Source organism: Rhineura floridana, chromosome 2, assembly GCF_030035675.1.
Source record: "Rhineura floridana isolate rRhiFlo1 chromosome 2, rRhiFlo1.hap2, whole genome shotgun sequence".
Classification (NCBI taxonomy): Eukaryota; Metazoa; Chordata; class Lepidosauria; order Squamata; family Rhineuridae; genus Rhineura; species Rhineura floridana.
The window spans coordinates 121,267,000-121,288,214 of record NC_084481.1 but is presented as its reverse complement, the minus strand read 5'-3'; the positions used below and the strand labels follow the sequence as shown (position 1 = coordinate 121,288,214).

At 41.1% G+C, this 21,215-nt stretch overlaps 2 protein-coding genes across 5 annotated transcripts in view; both read left to right on the top strand.

The window, feature by feature from the left end:
* The first annotated feature begins 1,868 nt into the window (after positions 1–1,868).
* The window catches only part of NRIP3 (nuclear receptor interacting protein 3), a 29,493-nt gene continuing 10,146 nt past the window's right edge, over positions 1,869–21,215 (top strand). For 3 of the 4 annotated variants that reach the window (XM_061610367.1, XM_061610365.1, XM_061610366.1), the window contains exons 1-3: positions 1,869–2,042; positions 14,109–14,288; positions 14,824–14,906. In XM_061610367.1, the coding sequence (XP_061466351.1) occupies positions 1,869–2,042; positions 14,109–14,288; positions 14,824–14,906 (437 nt within the window). Of the gene's footprint in view, positions 2,043–9,179; positions 9,413–14,108; positions 14,289–14,823; positions 14,907–21,215 lie in introns of those variants that run through there. The other variant, XM_061610369.1, reaches the window with a different exon arrangement.
* Positions 4,489–5,319, top strand: LOC133376084 (cilia- and flagella-associated protein 77-like). The gene has a single exon (XM_061607491.1). The coding sequence runs from the start codon at positions 4,489–4,491 to the stop codon at positions 5,317–5,319; it is 831 nt and encodes a 276-aa protein (XP_061463475.1).

The following is a 21,215-nucleotide window of genomic DNA, read 5'->3' as shown; positions in this document are numbered from 1 at the left end:
TTCTCCTTGGCAAGCAAAGCTTACATTTGGCATCTTTTAAATTTGGTGCCGAGTGCAAGCCCTGCTGAGGTTGGTTCCACTTAGAAGCTCCTGATCAGAGTGGAACCAATCTCTGCTGAAAACTGGACTTGCATTTAGTGCTCATTTTAAATTCAGCTCCGAATACAAGCTCCGCTGGAATCAGTTCCACTTACAAGCTCCCGATTGAAGTTCTCAGGGTGGAACCAGTCCCTGCTGAAAGTGGAGCCTGCATTCAGTGCTTAATAGAAGCCCCAATTTTGGCAGGGATATTTGCAGTTGGGGCTGCAAAGAAATGCTATGCAAAGTGCATAGCATTCCCTCTATTTCTGATGTTCAGGCATGTGAGCCAACACTTAATGTAGCACCACCCACAGACAAGAAGTTCATGTTCTGGTCTGATGCTGGATCCCATGCAGAAAGCAGCAAGGCTAGTAGAAGGTTGCCAGACAATCAACAGTTCCAAGTGATCAACTTGCTCCAACAAAGGTTGGGAGCGGCCTGAGGCCTTTTACGCCTCTGTCTCCAGACTACCTTCTCCGGGTTCCAGCTCCACCCACTTGTAGAGAACTTCAGAGCCTTAAAGGTCCAACCCTCTGGCCTAAAGACAGGCATTCCTCCTTCATTCCATAACCTCCCTCCTGGTGTGCTCTCCCTATGGCACCAGACTAGAGATGTGTGGTGGGAGGCATCTGGTTCTTGAGGCTCAGGGGAAGGTGCCCATGAGGGTCTGGTCTTTGGCCCTATGGGCCTTGATGGTCTGGGAGGTTCATCCCAGGGCTCCTGTCCAACAGCATCACATGCAGTGGATTCCCTATGTTCAGCAGGCAGCTCTGAGTCCTGAACCTGAGCTGGCTCCTCATCTGATGTCCCTGCAACCTCTGACTCCATGTCCAGGTCACTGCTAGTTTAAGGGATCATGACACTCAAATGAGTCCTGAGTCTTGCAGAACTACAAAAAAAGAAATGTAGGGAAAATGTGTGTGTGTGGAATGCAGGTAAGGGGGATAAATTCCTAAAACCAGTCTAATGAGGACTGGATGTGCTGAGTGGCCATGGAATGCTGACTGTTGGTGAGGAGGATAGGAAACAGGGTGGGAGGTGAAATTGAATGGAGTATCCTAAAAGAGCATGCTGATTGACTGAGTGGAGAGCTAAAGAAGAGTTGACTGGAATACTGAACATATTGGTGCAGGTCCCCCTTGTTTATTCAATTTCCAGCATGATTTGTAAAAAAATGCTGAGTTTGATGTGATGAGCATGTGCTCAAAGCTGCTGCCTTAAATTGCATGCACGTTACACAATTATATGTGTGCATTAACTAAGATATGTTGTGTCTGTTGGGGTTCTTGTGAGCAAAGCATTATATACACGCAGCTTTTTGCTTTTGCCAAGGAAAGCACAGTGTAGTCTCTGGTTTATACATCTATAGCAGATGGTTTCGCTTTAAATTTGTGCATATTATACCTTTTTTAATGAGGTCACATCTGTTTATTTTGAAAGAAAAAGCCAGCTCATTTTGTAAAGCATTCTTTCCTTGAAAAGCCCTAACTCTCTGTGTGTGAAGTATGCAAGACAGCCTACAACAAACATTGCTTTTTCGAAAGGAAGCCAGTAATTCCCTAGACTGACTGTGAGCCAACTCATGCCATATTAGATGTGTGTAACATATTGCAGTGTGCATAACCCCTCCTTTACTACGCCACACTGGCTGGGATACCTGCTGTTCTCAAAACGTCACATGGATTCTGTTATAAAGTCCACCACGATAGCCCGCTGAGGCATTCATTTCTATATAGCCTCCTAACAGCAGCTTGGGAGAGAAAGAAAGGCAGGCAGAAGAACAGAATATGTTTTACTCAGGGCTCCTCACAGAGCCAACAAGGAAGGATGTAGACCTGAGGGAAGCCGCATCTCTCCGACAACAGAGGAGAATGAAGCAGGCTGTGCAGTTTAACCACAAGGACTCGGCTGACCTGCTACCATTAGATGGGCTAAAAAAATTGGGAACTTCTAAAGATACTGTAAGACATTTTTTAATATATATATATCAAGAAAGCATATAATTTAAAACATTTTGTCTGTTGTTTCTATTGTTGATTTTTAATGTTTTGAAGATAATGAGCTGTGTTGCTTTTGGAAGCCATAGAAAATTAACGTTATCAATTAAGCTGGGGGGGGGAGAGAAAAGACAGGGGAAATGATTTTGGCAGCCTTCAACCCAATATTAGATGGAATGTGCTTTATATATCTTATCAAAAAGGGTTTATATTCAGTGGTGCAGTTTGGTAATTCTAGATTCTGCACTTTATGGCGTGACAGTCAGGGAGGTTTTTTTTTTATGGTGATGTGTATTACTTCACTTACTTCAAAATGTGATAATCCAGCCTAACTGCATTTGGGGACCGTCCTCCTACTGCTGCTGACTGGGACACTGGACTTCTGCCATGACATCACCAATGTTTATATTCATGCTTGGAAGTGCAATGAAGCATTCCTTTCATTGTGCCTTAAAAAAAAGATGGCCTTGTTCAGCTATATTGATTTATTTCAATTATTACCTTTTATGTAGAAATATTAGAAATGTGAGTTGATCAGTCAATGAGTTAATCAGATCTGGGGTAGTTTTGTACTAAGAAAACTGGAGATTAAATACGGGTGTTAACTTCTTGAGCTGGTATTTCAACTTCCCTTTACTGTGGTAAATTCCAGCCCTGCTACTTGGATATGGTTCCAGTTGCTTTCACTGGAACTTACTTCCAAGTAACTGGGTTCAGGACTGCAGCTTTTGGGCCTTATTGCTGCATAGCCTGTAGCTAGGCAAATAGCAGCTGGGTAAATAGCAGTTGCAGAATGGTGGTGATCAGGAAAACCAATGTTGGGGAAAGGTTTTAAAAATCCTTCCCATAGTTCCATGACCTTTAGCCAAAGGGTGTGTGTGTGTGGCTCTTTTTTAGAATAAAAACACTGAGAGATCAGTCACAGATTTCCTAACAGTGTTCATCGGCTTTGGTCCTCAGTCTAGTCTATTGCCTCCCACATAGTGAGGAGCTACCTTTCTTCTAGAATATATATTTGCAAAGCTTCCTAGCTTTTAAAAATAGAAGCAGACATTAGAGACATCACTTAACCTGTGGATTAAAATGTATTTGAGAAGGAATTTGTGTGTCTGTTGATTTCTCTCCCCCCCCCCCTCCGGAGTTCTATAAGTTGCATACTCACAACATTTGACAATAGATAAGTGAATATGGTGAATTGTTTCTTTTAATTATTAACCACATGTAGTTTTTATGCTGCCAGAATTTAGGATGAGATATGTAACAGTAAGAATGGAGTGTGGCAATTTTTAATTCATGTATAGGAAATGTTTCTAAAAACTTATACCAGTTTTTAACCTCAGAACAAGTGCTGGCAAAAAGTATGATTCCAGTTCTAACTTAAAATTCTTGGTTCATCCATATGGTTTTATGTATTGACTTATTCCACTTACCATAGGTATTTGTAAAGTGCATGTTAACTTGCATGTTATATTCATTTCTGTTATGATTGTGTCCAATTTAGAGCTGGACCTATTGGCTTTAGTTTAGGTACTACCTAAGCAGATCAACTAGAACAAAAGTAAGAGACAAACCTGAACCACAGAGAAGCGATGCAGTGGACTACAAGTGTAGGGCCATCCTATCCACTGGACATTAAAGCGTTGGGGTCAGCTGGCATCCTTGCACAGATCTCTGATATTTTACTGACCATTGTGTTGTTTAGGTCCTTAAAAAAGTGTTCATTGTGTGTGTTTTTACTGCATGGGTCCCCAAAGAATTCCCCCATACTTCTTTATTGAGTGTTTCCTGTAATGTTGCATTGATGCCTTCCAAGAAGCTATGATTTCTCACCATTGTTCTTAAGAGCAGCTGAAGTGTGAAGCTACACAAAGCAGAAAGTGCTTCACCTGTTCAATTGTGAGAGTTCAGAGCCAGCAAGCAGAGCAACAGAATATAAACTAGAGAGCAAGTAGGAACTTTAAAGTGGTGGGGAAGCTTATAGTTCATTTAATTTAATAAAGAATAAGAAATGAATTTAATAATTTTATATTTAATAAAGCCCATTTTTACACATTGGCCACATCCACTTGCCTTGGCCATGCCCACTTTTACAGTTACCCACTTAGTTACAGACCTAAGATGACAGTCCTCCTGCTTAATGAACAGCATTTGGTTTGATAATGCCTCTCTCCTTCCTGTGCACACATGCACATACACACACAAATGTTCTGGGTAACTTACTGACATCTGCTGAATGAATACATCAGGCTTTGATGACACAGTGAATCATAACAATAAATTTTGCATAGTTTGTGATGTCACCCCATGGCTTCAAGTTACACTCAAGTGGCCACAGAGGCCTGTATCCAATATTTGTTTGGAAAGAGAGAGCATGCAGCAAACAAGTTTGTTTACTACTTGTTGATCAGCAATGGATTCATTTGTAAAAAGATACCTTAATAAGCTTAAAAAGAGGGCTAGTGTTAGTGACATTTGCCCACCACCACTGCTACCTCTGACAAAAGAAGGTATCAAGCCAGGGACCGAAAACGATAGGCTTGGACTGGTGAGAGACACCATGTTCCAGAATCACCTCATTCTAAAGCCAGAGCTAGGAAGGACCCGCAGAAGGTGTGCAAAGATTCCTGGGTCAGATTTTGTGTATGGAATAACCCTACGTGGGACTGATGGAGGAGTTCCTGAAGCAATAGGTCACTGGAAAGTAATGCCACCCACTGTCTTAAAAAAAAAAGAGATGCCAAAGAACTTTATTGCCATGAATTATAAAGGAATAAAGGCTGGCCTTTTCACAGCAAGGGAACACTACCTTTATCGCCAACACCATGATGTGCGCTGCAAAGAAGCTGAATCGGATAGGTTCCCAAAGGATCCACCTCGTCTTCCTGGTGCCATGACCTATGGGAGGCCCTTTCGTCCTTCCACACCCATCATAGATGTCCTTCAACATAAGTTCGGAGACCAGTGGGTGGAGGAGCACCAAAAACCCCAAATAATGATTAAAGAAAAGCAGCATCAGCGGAAAAGGAGAGGGAAAACATATGATACACGTACTGTCATGCTGAGGAAATATCAAATCCCAATGAAGATGGATCCACTGTGGCACATGCCACAATTTCGGAAAACTGCTCCTCATCTTGACACTTTTCCAAGTCAAAAAGATCGAGTGAATGCTTTCAAAGCACAACAAATTGAAGCTCCAGTTCGGCGTGGTCAACTAGCTCAGGGCATTTATACACATTAATAGGACTCAGTTTTATAAAGAAGCACACATCCTAATAGTATGACTCAAAAGGAGCATTTGCTATGACAAAAAGAAAGGTTGTGACTGGGTTTGTCATAGACAGTATTAAATGAAATTATTGACAAAATGTTGTAATTAGTGCTCTTGTAACGTCACACTCACTGCCAGCAGGAAAGACGGAACACATGATTGCCACTGCACCACATAAGTACAACATCAGAACCTGTGGCATTTGCATGCCATTACCGTTTAATACGATGCAACAACCATAGCAGCAGCTGCTGACTTCAGTAAATAAAAGTGACAATTTTATGAAAAGCTGTTACATATAAAAAAGGGTTAGAGATAGGGTTGCCAGGTTCAATCCTTGAGACTGATCCTGTATCTTTAGGAGAAAAGAAAGTCAGCCAAGTGCAGGTGTTCTTGCAACCCTGTAATAGGAAAAACCACAAGGTGGAATTCTGCCTTCCCCCTGCACAACTTTTAAAGATACAAAAGACCTCTTGGAGGCTAGGCCTGGCAACCAAGAGGTCTTTTGTAACTTTAAAAAGTGTGCAGGGGGGAGGGAGAATTCCACCTTGTGGTTTTTCCTGTTACAGGGTTGCAAGAACACCTGCACTTGGCTGACTTTCTCTTCTCCTAAAGATACAGGATCAGGATCAGGGATTGAACCTAGCAACCCTAGTTAGAGATGAGGCAAAGCAGAGGCACAACTGGGAGTCAATCATTTAGGTATCACATAACAATTTATTTTCATACAATTCATCCATTCTTAATATATGGGAGTAACCTGGTGTAATGCAATTATAGCCTATATCCAGCACAGCCAGATGTGTGAGTGTATAGATACATATATAATGTTATAAAGTAAACCACACTAAATAATTGCAGCTGCACTCATCTTTAGAATCAGTCTTCCTAACGATACAGGGCCTATTCAGCAATTCTGCAGGTCCTTGACATGTCATATAAGAATGTATTCCTAGGTACTAGGACCTAGGTACTGAATCCTCATAAAAGCAAGGATACATTTTGCCACTTACGTATGCCTCTTGGTGTAAATTATGTTCCCAAGTTTTGCCACATCATAAAGAGTGATCTACTGCACCAGAAGGCTTATTTATTTTATAAATGAAGCTGCTATTGTGTTTTTGTCCCCTCTCCCTTCCTTCTTAACTATCTACTTTCACTGAGTGGCTGTCTCCAAATGACACATTATGATAAAATGCTTTTTAAAAAAAAGCAAGGCCAAAGTACTTATGAGGTTATTTGTGCTTTTTTTAAAAAAGCTTACACTTGTGACTTTTTTAAAAAGAGAAAGTAGTCACAGGGCTGCATTCTGAAACATGCTCCCTTTCCAGATTGAGCCTCCATGCCAGTTTCTGGCTGAAACTCCCTCCCTCCTTCCATTAGCCCCCAAAGGGTTACTGTAAACAGCACCTTCAAGTGCTGATGGCAGCCAGGGAGGGAGGGATTTCCAGGAAGAAACTAGCATAGGGGTCTGATCCATTTGGGAGCACATTTCAGACTGAGCTCCTGTGGCTGCTTTTTCTTCAAATTAAAAGTGGTCAGCTTAACTACATTTTTAAAGTGTTTATTGTTTATTGTAACTTGTAGTTTGGTTCTTAATTACTTCCTTTAGCCTAAATCAGTTATCTCTTCTGTGTGCTGAACAACCAGCTGATTGCAGAAGCTCACATGGCATTACCTACCGTAATATCACTAACCAGACAGGCTTCCATATTTCTAAAAGATTGTTTTTCATTTCGGCATTAGTATTGGCAGCATTTATAGACCAACATTAGAAAGTTGGGGATAAAAGGACCTTAACACAGTTGCAGAGCTGAGCTCATGTTTTGCATGCAGGAAGTCCCAGATTTAATCCCTGGGATCTCCAGATGGAGCTGGGTTGAGAACTGCTGTCAGTTAATAGTCTGACTCGATATAAGAAAGCTCCTTATGTTCTCATACATAGCAACCACTGAGAAAGTCATAACTAGGGTTGCCAGGTTCATGCCTGAGACTGATCCTGTATCTTTAGAAGAGAAAGTCAGCCAAGTGCAGGTGTTCTTGCAACACTGTAATGAGAAAACCCAGAAGGTGGAATTCTCCCTTCCCCCTGCACAACTGTTAAAGATACAGAAGACCTCTTGGTTGTTAGGCCTGGCCTCCAGGAGGTCTTCTGTATCTTTAAAAGTTGTGCAGGGGGAAGGGAGAATTCCACCTTGTGGGTTTTCTCATTACAATGTTGCAAGAACACCTGCACTTGGCTGACTTTCTCTTCTCCTAAACACACAGGATCAGTCTCAGGCCAGGAACCTGGCAACCCTAGTCATAACAGTACTTATAGTTTTACATGACATCTACAGCTGTGTTCCAAGAGTCCAAATTCATTACAGCCTTTACAGCTGATGTTTTCATTGCATAGTTAATGAGCAGATATTATGTCTTTTCCCCAGCAAATTAATCTGTAGTGGCAGGTATGACATTTTCCAGCACTCATGCCACAGTATTTTGTTACTGGGAAAGTACAATTTCTCTCACAGTTGGTACTAGTAATGCAACAATGAACACTGTGTGGAAAGCGATTACATATTGGACAATGCCTATAACATCACAACTCCTGCCATATTCTTGCATTGTACTTATTTTACTTCCTGAGAAACTGAGTGCTGCTCTGTTGTACCACTCAAACATGGAAGTAAAAATGACACCGTATAAAACTGAAAGGACCAAGTACCAGAAAGGAAATCCCTAGCCCCCCTTGGCAGCAATGCTTTACCATTTTGTGAATATTTGTTACTTTTTCTTTTTTAAAAAAACCAACAGCTTGCTATTTGGAAGCTACAAGACCTGCAACAAAATGTTGCAGTGTTTTCTTGCTTCCTAACAGGAATGCCACTGTTCAGTTTTGTATCTAGCCGGCCAAACTTTTCTCCAAGATATTCTATTCCATCCTACCTTCAATTCTCTGATTTTCTTTCCCAACTGACACTCAGCATTCCGTGGGTACAGAGCATGCTTGATCCTCTTTTGCTTTTTTTCTTTCTTTGCCACATTGCATTGCTTGTGTGTGTGCTGTAGTTTAAATTGCAGTTCTTCAAATCTACCAAGTGTGTTAATATCTCCCTCTGGTTTGCCAATGGTCCTGTCAACACTCACCAGCTGAGTTACCTATTAGCAGGAGCAATGCATGCTACATCTTCAGCTGAGAGGAGCTCATTTCCCTCCTCCCTTTTTTTTAGAGTTGAAAAATACTATTTCCTCAGAGCCTCTGCCTGTGGGAAAACATGGAAAGGGGAACCTATACTACTAACATTAGACTGGGTTAGTGTTAACATAGTGTTAAAAATAAAATCCAGGGTTGTGATAAATCATCTGGGAAAGCCCTTACCATGTATAACTTCTGTGTTTTCTGGCTGCTAGCCTGAGAGGGGATGTCAGCAGCAATGTAAGAACACTCTTTAACTAAAATTGTAATGGGAGAGGAAGACAGATGATACCACCCCCTTGAAAACCACCCATTGATGCATTTGGTCTGTGTTTCCTCACCAAATCATTTTATCCATTTACTGTTCAACCATCTCAATTTCTGTAGTTTGTAGATAATGTATAAACTAATGCAGAATATTCCCTTTTTGTTTAAATCATTTCACGTTTTGATAAATGGTATTGCTATTTTAGATTGGGTATTGTTAGCCCAGGAAAAGAATATAGTACATGCCATTCGTTAAACTAAACAGTGACAGGTGTCCCACGCCTTTTCACTAAAAGGCCTGCCCCCTTTTATGATTGCTTTAGGGTGCTGCCCTTAAACATTGTTTTCAAGGTGGGTCATGATGCCTCTGTGTGACTGTCTTGTTGACCTTGTTTCTGTGGAAGAGGATTTGAGTCCCCCTGACCTTCAGTGTGGCTGCTAATCCACATTTCATTTAAGGGCCCAAACAGCCTAAACATTGTTTTTGGGTTGGCTTGTAATCCCACTATATGATCATCTCACCAACCCCCTCCATTCTATGGAATGTGTGTTGAGTTTTCTGGACCTTCCACGTGGTTCCTAAACCCTGATGTTAGTGTGAGGGCCCCGATAAATGTAAGTCTGGGTTTTTTTGTTAGCACATATTATCTGAATTTATTTCTTCAGTTGACATGCTGCAAAATATAACTTTAGATTTAGAAATCCTATATATGCTTATATATTGTTTTTCTACTTAGCCGATTCCTTTCTCCCCTCTAATATTTTTTTCTAATACACCTTGCCCATTTTTTCAACCATTATTCGGAAATGTTGATAAGGAGCACTTCAGGAAGGCCAGCTTGAGTAAAATCAACATTTTGAACACTGCTCCTCTGCCAGTCCAGGACAATTGTGTTTCCATACATTCAATCTCCGCTTGGGCGACCACATTCAGATTTTATTTTTTTAGTTGTCTGAAATAGATATGGTGTTTATTTTTATTTTATTTGTTTATCTATCAAATTTATATCCCACCCTTCCTCCTAGAAGGAGCCCAGGGTGGCAAATAAAAACACTAAAAACACTCTAAAACATCTTTAAAAAAAATACTTTGAATCCCGGGTGTGTGGTGGGATTAGATTTCGGGCAAACAACAAAATACAAAAGCTTAACAAAAATGCAAAGAAAAACACATCGGATATTGTTACCTAGTATCAACTATTCCACGCTGTAGGGCACATCCCCTCAGCAATTCTCCAACATCACGTTCTCCTTACCTACATCCACAACAGAACAGCCCATGCTGCCTATTGCTGCTTCACCCCATTATAACCCTGTTCTTACCTGTATGAAGTATCTCAACACAATTTCACAATACAATAAGAACATATATACAATAATCACATATATAAAACAGTTTAAACTATTGAAAATATGAAAACAGAACAATTACATATATAAAAATAATTCCAACTCTAATACAGTTATCAACTGGAATAAGAAGGTTTGTTGAAAGAGGAAAGTCTTCAACTGGTGCTGAAAAGACAATAGAGATGGAACCCCTCAGATATACAGTGGGAAGAAGTTCCAAAGGGTAGGTGCCACCACATTCATGGCCCAATTCTGACATTGTGCAGAGCAGTTTCACACTCTGCCTCGGATAGCTCAGAATCATTCATTCGATTTTCTAACTCGCTATTTAGCTTAAGGATTTCTTTAGCTTAATTCCAGGTTTTTTCGACTGCATGCCCTTTGGGTTTTTGATATTATTAACTCATCTGCATGTTAGGGGGTCATCTGAAGCATATTAAACCCCATGGGATGGAAAGCTTTGGACTTGAGCCTCCATACTACCCTCTGGCAAGCCACACTTCCCTTATCTGTACAGTTATTCTTAATGAAAAATGCTTGACAATATCTGTACCAGGACACTCCCTACAACAGGGGTGGGGAACCCTTTCCAGCCTGGGGGCCACATTCCTTTGTGGGCACCCTTCCAGGGGGCTGCATGCTAGTGCTGGGTGGAGCCAGAGGCAAAAATGGACAGTGCAGTGGATGTGATTCTTAAGCTTTACAGGAGGTCACATTCCAGCCATGCAAAAATCAGAGGTTTCTATACACACATCCCATCTCTCCATCCTCCATCAAGAAAGCAAGAGGAATTATTGCAGTTCTTCTTTCAAACCAGCCAAAAGCACTTGAGGAAGGCATGGAGCAAGGCCAGCGAGGGGTGTGGTCTAGGGATGAGGCATGGCCTGGGAAGAGTCCCAAGAGCCAGATAGAAAGAGCTGGAGAACACATTTGGCCTCCAGGCCTGAGGTTCCCCATCTCTGCTCTATAAAAAGTTATCACACACACAAAAACTGAACTATCAAAAAATGGCTTATGCTGTTTGAAGACAAAAAGCCCTCCTGGGGAGATAGGTGGGAGAAGTAGTTGAGTTTTTCAGTCTTTACTACCCTTGTGTCAGACAATTGGTGCTATTGTAATAGCTCAGTGTGGTGTTGCGGTCACAGGAACTGTGTGTGCAGCAGCCCATTGCTACATGTGTATACCATTGTAGTCCAGTAGTAGTGGTCATAAGCAACACAAGTGATGGGCTTATGCAGATATTAATGTGCTGCTTCTTTGTTCTTAACTGTATATTCTATTTATCCATATAAATGTAATGAAATGCAGCTTAGGAATCATTATTTCCAATCAGAAAAATTTATGGCTGCAATCCTATGCACAGTGACTTGGGAATAAGCTCCACCGATTATAGCAGAACTTACTTCCAAATAAACATGGCTAGGCTTGCTCTGCATGTGTATGTCAAATTATTTACACAATTATGAGTGGCAATCCTTTGTTATTCAATTAATACTTATCATCCTATCCCTGGTATATAGCAAGATGTTTTGAGGAAAAAAGTATAAACAGTATTTCCAGCCTTCTTTTATTTCCATGGAGATGGTACTGTATGTATGTTGTGACAGCCAAGCTATTTCCAAATCCCTCAGATTTGTTGGCAAGCTGTAAAATGATGTTATGTAGGATTTAAAAGAAATAGTCATAATTGCAATGCTAAAGAGTTTTTTAGAGCAAAATTCAACAAAAGCTGGGTTGACATGGGCTGATGTGCTGTAGGGAATTTAAGATAAGACAACATGGCCGACAGTGGAGGTGAAAGAAGGAAGGAGTAAGTGCATAGGATAAGACACCTCATCCCAACAGAGAGGAGAGACCCTATCCCTGTGTATGGAACAACTTTGTTTCCAGACAACTGTCCTCATTTTCTTCTCTTCCACCACATTTTTTCTTTCTTGTTTTCATATTATAAATAACGAGGCAGCTAACCAGAAACTGGATGCCCTACTTAAGAAACTGCTGATGGAACAACAGATGAAAATGAAAGCATTTCAATCAGTTCAGTCTGGGATGGAGAATCTGTGGTCTTCAAGCTGTTGCTGACCACTTCAGTCATCTCTGACCGCTGGCCATGGTAGCTGCGGCTGATGGGACTTGGAAGCCAACAACATCTAGCGGCCCACAGATGCCACATCCTTCATTAAGGATAGAAAAAAGAGAATAAGGCAAAGAAACTTAAACCTTGCTCTGAGTGGAAAAAAGTTAATCTCCAGACACAATATATTAAATGCTTCCCTGGGGATGCTGGTTAGGACTGAAGTACTGGGAATAATTTATAGAACAAATAAATAATAATTATGGAATCCATGCTACGGAATCCATGTAAACACCATTAAAGATGGCCTCCAGCCATGGCTTCTCCCATCTTGTTTTGCCCTGGTCTCTTAAGCTGCAGTCCTAGCCTACAATTAGAGCTGCCACACTTTTGTTCTGACAAGCTCTGTGCCTTTAATAGCTGTGTGACAGGCAAAGATGTAGCAGGTGCAGCCTTCTCCAGCATGTTAATAGAAATATGGCCATGGGAAAGCTTCACCTCTGGAATTTGACTGTTATGCAGCAGTTAAAGGCATGTAGTAACCCTAATAATAAATACAGCCCAATCCCATGCAAGTTTACTCAGAAGCAAATCCCACCAAGTTCAATGGGACTTCCTCCCAGGCTGCAAGCCTATACATGCCTATGCATCCCTTCCTATTTCAGCAAAATAGCTTCAGGATCCCATACTGTGTACACACCAGAGTGTTAATGCCCATGTGGGTCACACAGGTCCAATTTTCTTGCGCATTTTCATCTATGCATTACCATTTTTAATTGACTCTAGCTCAGTGTTCCTGTCTGTCCTAGCAGGTGGTGCTTGATGGGATGAGTTTGCACTATGTGGTGTTGTCTGCTCCCATCAATTAGTATTTCCCTACCCACCCTGACTTTCAGAAACCTGGAGTCCATTGTGGGCATGTGGGCATAAATGTGTTTATCTGTGCACACAGCCATTTGTTTTGTTTTTGAGATGTTTTCCGATATACCACCCTTGCAAAAAATTGTTTTAAAAAAATGTGTGTCCACTAGTGGAAGGGCACTACTCATCACCCCCCTAATACCTCTACCATCAGCCTCCTGTGTTTGTGCACACATTAACATAATTGCAACATATTTATGCCACTTACTAAATTTTACATGCTGCTTCACTCCTTGGAGACAAAGGTACTCTCATTCAGAAAATTGGAGTGGTAATGGCTTTCTAAATTGCACCCGTCCCCTACATACTAAATTGTTTTCATCATCCAACCAGGTAAGTATGGCAAGACATCTTGAAATTTCTTTGAACCATCCTTTATGATGACTATTGAAGGAACTTCATTATGAATTTCAGCCTGCCATTTTCTACATGCAGAATCCTTGGCACCGGGATTTGATGTGGAGTCCTGGTCTCTCTTTTCAACAACAAAGGGCAGGAGGGCAGGTCCCAGACCCAAGGAGCTTGCAATGCTAACTTCAGCACGGGAAGCAACAAAGGGAGGGAATAGCAAACTAAATTTGTGCTGAAGTCAACCACTTTGGCAAGAGCAAGTCTGAGACATGAGCTGAGTGAGTCAATCAGTTCCACTTTTCAAACACAAAACACACATAAAATAACGTATTGCAAATTGGGCTGAAACTTCCTTTAAACCCAAATGCTTTAGTTTAACTGGGTTGTAGATCAGGCTACATATAAAATAATGGATACCTTCTCACCTTGATAACACTTTGTGGACAAAGCACAATTTACAGTTCAGATGCTGATCTATTGATGTTTAAGGCCACTCCTGCTTGGCACAGATATTTTTCATGACTAGGGCTTTGAAAGTGCAAATGCTGTCAAGTATAATAGTTTGGCTTTGATCTACCTCTATTTGCCCTTGCCCTAATTTTCTTTTTTAAAAAGCAACCGCACAATATCCTGCAGAGACGTTTGATGGAGACAAACATGTCCAGGTTGCGCCACAGCCGAGGGACTTGCTCTCAGAAGAACGACCTCTCACTTCAGACAAATAAACTGAATCAAATGAAACTGGATGGCCCAAAGAACACAGAGCATGAAGACCTCATCCTGGTGTGCTGCCAGGTATGCTTCAATGGCTGATATCTTAGTCCATTTTTTCATTACAATGAGAATGCTGCTCCCAATTTCCTATGTGGCTGTTCCCAAATACAGCAACAGCTTTATGTGGCAGCAATACCTGTGATTGCAGCGGCACTTTTTAATCTGCTGTGATCTTGGGGAATCATTCTCAGTAGCTGCCCCTATAGCCAGTGTCCTGGGGTTCCATCCCCATGTTCTCCCAATGAAGGCATGCCTGCGGCCATTTGAGATGCATCATGTGGAGCCAAATGTTTACAGTGTGAAACAAGCCATAGATTAGCAAGGCAAATAAAACTGGGGAGATTATAAAAAGCACACAATGGCTGATGGAATACCAAACTTGAATGCATGTTCACTTGTAAACCTTTTTTAGAGAAAGCATTAGTAACTCAGAAATTTGTCCTTCACTGATGGAGTGGGGAATGGTGCTTGCTTCCAGAACCCTATACCACAACACAAATAAAAACTGAAGTTTTCTGTCAGCGTTTTTTTCAAAAACTCTGTTTTGCCCCAACAGTGTGCTGGGAAGGAACTGCAAGTTGTGGTTGATACTGGATGTCAACGCAATATCATGTCATCTGCATGTCTGGAGAGACTAGGGTATGTAGTGCCTTTTCTAGGCTGTTCACTACTGCAGTGACTTTTAAAAGCATACTGGAATTTCCCATATATTTCTGTCTCCTGCCTTAGTGCTAAGGTTAGGTTGTTATTGTTTATGGTGCTCGGGGATTGCCTATGAGAATTGAGAAAGTTCAGACTATGAGGTCAGCTGAACATTTGCTGCAAAATTTACGGAGTAAACAGTAAAGCTCTTACTGAACCTAGTAGTACAGAATCAGATACTCTCTGCCAGTGCTAGATTTGCTAATATTGCAGCATCTTCTTTATGTCTTTGGCCTGCTAGAATTAAGACTAGAGAGTCTTTCTGAAAGGGTTGAAAGTGCTGTTGAGAGGAGCATGACATCCTGTGGTTATGCATATGCAGTTATTCTTTTGTCTCACTGTCACCTTTTGTCAAATGGATTTTGCAAGTTTTTGAAACAATACATAAACTTGTTTATCAGAGGAAAAAACAGGATGAACATAACATACCCCAAACCTCTCTTCCACATCTCCTTAAGCTCTCTGGAAAACCAGTTGCCTTGTTCTACCCTTGTGTTGTTTTAAGTGTTCTCATTAGGATTTGAGTTCTGTATTGGGGAGGGATTTGGGGAGAGTCACATGAAAAACATAATCCCATCTGACCTCATCTTATCTGCTGTTCTTGGATTTGATGGACAGACTTTCTGAAATGGCTTGGGATGTTCTTAAAGTGGAAACACTGAAGTCTTGAGATAATTTTATCATGATTATACAATCAAAAACAATTTACTTCCTAAACACCACCTCATGCTAACTGCTGAGTAAATAAATACCAGCTTTCTGCTGTTTGTAATGACTTATTTGTGCAGTATAGTAGCTCTCAGTGGCTGTGAAAGAGGTGCACCTGTTAATGAGCATCTCACTGCTGAGCAATTTACATGCTTATTACACAGACAAGTCATCATTATACATTTAGGGGTTTTATGCTGTAAAACAGTCTACCCTCCTACAGAGGAGCTGGCACCACTCCCTCCCCCTCCTGATGAATCCTGTAAGCATATTTCTGGAAAAGGATTGGCAGGCAGGCCTTTCTACCTTTAAGAGCTGGATTACAGGCACATATTTTACAGGTGATGCTTTTCCCACTGCCATGAAGCTGGGTACTTGCTGAATTACTGCATCTTGTATAGCTTTTAAAGGTAAAGAAGCATTGTCAGACAAAAAGTTGGCAACTTTTTTTAAAGAGAGTTCTCATTCGGCAGGGAAAGTCTGTAGCACAGTGGTAGAGTGCATGTTTTGCATGCAAAAGGGCCCAGGTTCCATCCCTGAAGTCTTGAGGAAGGGCACGGAAAGACTCCTGTCTGACACCCTAAGAACATTAGAAGAACTCTGCTGGATCAGGCCAGAGAACCATCTAGTCCAGAATTCTGTTCTCACAATGGCCAACCAGGTGCCTATGAGAATCTCACAAGCAGGATGTGAGTGCAATGACACTCTCCAGCACCCTGGAGAGCTACTGCCAGTCGGTGCAGACCTGGGATGCAGAACGTGGGTTCCCCCAGATGTTGATGGGAATTGGAGTCCAAAACTATCTGCAGGTCCACACTGCTAAAGCAGATACTGAATCAGATGGACCAATGAAACAGATGGACTTGATATAAGGCAGCTTGCAACGCTGATGCAAGCAGGGTTGCCAACTTTTCAACAGGCCACTTCAGCTGTGTTGTTAACAGCAGAGCGATGTCAAAATATTAGTGGGCGAGGAAAATAATCTCTGCTGTGAGCTTCAGCTGCTAACTTCTGCACATAAAGCTGCTATGAAAGGCATAACAGCAGACCAGACCTTTTTGCCCCCTCTAATCAGGTGGCAATCCCAGCTGCAAGGGATCATGTTGTATCTACACTTCTTGGTGTTTCAGATCTGATTCATGGACAGCCATTGTACAGTACATAACACAATGTTAGTAACCAGCAGCGCAAGTCCTGCTCTCCATACCTGGATCATTTTGGAACCTGTGAAGGAGAAAGGGGATTGATTTTGATATAAAATGCATTTTCTTCTCTTAGGCTTTATTGTCTAAAGTTTAAACCACCCTTGAAGGAAGCTACAGTTGGATTCTTTATTGTTTGGGTGGGCATACTTGAAGGAAGCTATGACTGAATTCTTTATTGTTGGAGTAGGCAGACTTCAGGATCTGCTTCGGTTTGTTCACCTGAACCCCAGTTGCCACCAGCCAGAAAAATAATGACTGAAGTGGTTTGAAAGGGGAGGGGGTAATTAAGGAACATGGTACCTGTCACCACATGTTTATTGTTTATTTTATTTTAACAAACTTTATATGCCACTTGATTGTAATAAAACCTCAAAGTGGTTTATATAAAAATAAAATATTAAAATTATCAACAAAAGACAGTTAACAGATATTTAAAAACATTCAAAACTAATTAAAATCAACAATACACTAAAAGCAGATTAAAGCTCATATAACTTTTACAAGGCAAGATAGGCTTGCCTAAAGAAACATGTTTTAAGCAGGTGCTGGAAAGAATACTGCCTGATGTCAAGGAGGCAGGGAGTTCCAAGGCAGAGGTGCTGCCACGCTAACAGATCAGGCTAGTTTTGAGAGGACGCTGTCCTGTAACACAGAAATCCTGTCCTGGCTTTCCTTCTAACCTTTCTTCATCTGAGCAGCAGAATGTAGAAGGAGAAAAACCTTTTAGTTGTTGCTATTGTTAAACATTTTGAAGTCCGAATCCTTGCTGACGTACTGCAAGTCACACAGAGATCTATCAATACATCTCCATCTACTTTCCATTCATCTGTTGGTGTATCTGGCAATCGTCCTTTGGAGTCCTCTCTGTGTCCAAAAGAAAAAAAGCCTTATCTAGTATTTTTAGCTAAATTCATTTTTGGAGTGTTTCTCATAAATTAAGTTTCTTATAATTTTCTTGTTACAGGAATACTGCTCAATCAATTAGGGTGGTCAGATGCAAAAGGGGTTACAAGCTACACCACCTGATATTTACTCTTCTATACAACTATTAAAGGTGCAGGAGCTCTACCCTCTTTCTCACCTAGCCATCTAAAATTCAGCTGATAGGAGGTTGTCAGCTTTTGAACTAGCCCCTGTAACATCTGTTTGATCTGCAGCAAATTAGCAGATGATGATGGGCTTCCCTCCTGTGAAAAACTTCACCTGCTAATCCCTGCATTTCCAGCTGCTGCTAAAGACATAAGAGAAGGCCAGGCTCATTTCTTTTTCTTGACCAGTTGGCAATCTACTAACTCAGGTGCATTGTTTGGTATGTCAGCAGCCAAAATGAGATGTCAGTTTGTTGAAATATATGTTGCTGATTGTAAAAGTGATGATAGATATCTTTGCTAGTTATTTATAGCAGGTAGCTTGTATTTCTTTTTTAATGTATGATCTTGTCTAGTTTTTCTGATTGTTATGGCCTTGGGTTACACAGCAGATGTAGGCTGAACTGTAAAAAATGTATGCTATTTTACTTTTACTCTTAACTTTATTGGAATCCGAGTACTCTTCAGGTGCACCATTCAGATGTGTGGACAATCTAGCCATTTAAGAAAAGACTTGCAAGGCTCCCCTTACCTTGAAATAAAGCCAAATCAATTTGTGAACTTTTTCCATTTTTAAAAAGTAGGGCCTGCAATAAAATATTGTTATGTGGAGTGCTGTTATTTGGGGTTTGAGCTAGCCATGTCCTTGTCCATTTCATTCCCCCCTCATGCTTTGTTTTTCCCAGAAAAGCAAACACTTAACATTCCATGGCCACTGAGCATGCATAGAAGTAACTGGCTTTCTCCCTTACTGTTTTCTCCTAGAGATTTATTGCACTTTTGCAACTGATACTTCCCTATTTTGTGTGTGTGTGTGTGTGTGTGTGTGTGCGGGGGTGTGTGCTATTTTGGCTACATAAAGATTCATAGACAGATAATTAGTTTGTTGTTAATATATAGTATTCTCTGAAGGTAACACTCTCCATTCTAATTGGATTTTAATATTAATAGGGCTGCACCTCTGCCCAGGCTTAGAGCTTATGCTGAGCACTATTTTCACTAGTGGGGTTCAGTCTTGGAACATGTGCAATACTAATGAAAACACAAATGCCTCTGTGCACATAAAGACTGTGTAATAAATTGCCACAGCTCAGCTCATGAATCTGTGCCTTTGTCAGAGGAGTCCTCATATTAAGGAGAGGTGATGCAGCCAGGCAGGCTTGAACTCCAATCTGCTTTGATTTTTGACATTATCTTAAAGCCTTGCAGGCTCAGGCTGTGTGATCTTAACTTGTGCCAGGAAAACTGGAGCCTATATTTCTTGGGAAGGAGGAGCGGAAAGAGGGAGAACATTCAGTCTAGTTCTTACCATATGGTGATCAGTCCTTTGGCCATGTATCTAAGCCAGAAGTACTATCTACCCACTAGGACAGCACAAAGCAAGCTTCCGTGCCAACACAATGAGAAATGTTTAGATTACCCAGATGAGATCTTCCTTGACAACGTGACAATGTATGCACACACATTACTTTTTGACTTGTTTGACTAAAAGGCAGCCCTGATTATGTTGTGATAAATGTCTGTGATATAGAAGCACCCATATCTCCTATTAGCAGAGCTTAATAAATCTGAAGTGTGGAAGATTTGGCCCAAACTAGAGACTGCCTGCCAAGACATAGTATGCTATTCTTTGCACAGACGGTGGGATACAATCTAATAACCAAACATAAAGTATACATTAAAATATTGCAATGCACTTTGCTGAAAAGGCATAGAGAAGTAGCTGATATGTTAATCAGAATAAAGGTTACAAACAATATAAAGGAGAACTAGCATCTTAGCTATTAGAACTGAGAAGAAGCTGGAAGATGAAAGCAAAAAAAATAGAAAATTGAGAAATGGAATCTGTTTCTTGCTCTGAACCATGTAGCACTTTTCATAGACATGAGAATGGGTCCTTCAAAGAAGCTGCAGCAACGTGCCTTTAGCGCTGACTTGTCTCTGCATAGTCGTGAAGCAGTCATGGATGACTCATCTTGCTAAGGACTGCAGTAGAAAATACCATAAAGGAGGCACAAATGAAAGTAGGATATAAATCAATCATAATAATAGGTTATCATGGAAAAAGAAAGGAATTATTGCTTTTGAACATACTGTTTTTTAAATTGTCACTTCAGCGCAGGCACTCTGTCAGGACAGTGCTGAGGGTGAGGAGGGAAGAATAGCAAGATCAGGAAAGTGTGATTGCCTTCAGAAGTAATTTGTTCTACTCTATGGAATGACACAAATCCACTGAGACACTGTGTCCTGTGTGGGCCCCATTGAAAGAAAATGAAAAGACTGTAAAAGAGCCCAGCCTATAGTACATTGTGATAACAGAATTTTTTTTTATTTTTTTAAAAATTGATATTACCAATGTAGCAAATATCTAACATCTAATTTTAGAAGATCCCTTAGATGTATACATTTTCCAACCTCTCTCTCTTCTAAGGGCATGCCTAATGTGACCAAGGGCAAAGGAAGAGGATAGGGCTTCTTATTAATACTTGTGTGAAGGGAATTCCATCAGCAACAGTTTTTCTTTTCCTTGCGTTTCAAGCTGCACCTGCTGAAATTTGCAATTTTATATGACTATTAAAGATATAGGATCCCTGCATTGACCGTCCTAAGAATGGCCAAACATGGTAGTTGCCAGTATTCCTGGTTGGATGCTGTTAGGCGTTGGCAAAAACCATGGGAAATACTCCTGGAAAAAGGTTTGTTCTTCAGGAATGCATCTAGAGCAACTGCAGGAAAGTGACTGTCCAGAATGCCCAGGCCCATCACTGTCAGGCTCAGCTGCATAAGGGGGGCAACAAATTAGCACAGATTGAACCCAGTGGGCATGATGTATAGAGGTTAGATATCCTAGGTGAAATCTGATTGGGAAGGCAGGCAGGCTGGCTGAGTTAATCCCCAAAGAGTAAATCCCCAGTTGACAGTTGAGCCACCAGCCTTACTAAATCAATTACCTTTGTTCGCTCCCCATCTCCAGGGGAGTAAACTGACTGGAAGCAGGAATTTAAGCCACAGCCCCTGAACTTATTGGCTGGCAGTAGCACCTGGAAGAAACCAGTCACATACATACATTTAGAACAGCCTAGTGAGGGACCCTGCTCCATGAGCTAGAAGGAGCTGACAGTTTACGGCCTGGGAACCCCACTCTGTCCTTCTGTTTCTTGACCTAAACAAAACCCAAGCTTTCAGTAAATTAACTGAATAAACTACAAAAACAATTATTCAGGTGGGAAGCCAGCAGGGGTGTG

Bases quoted from the DNA above. Each gene is read 5' to 3' on its own strand.
- LOC133376084 (XM_061607491.1), top strand. From the start codon at position 4,489: ATGGATTCATTTGTAAAAAGATACCTTAATAAGCTTAAAAAGAGGGCT.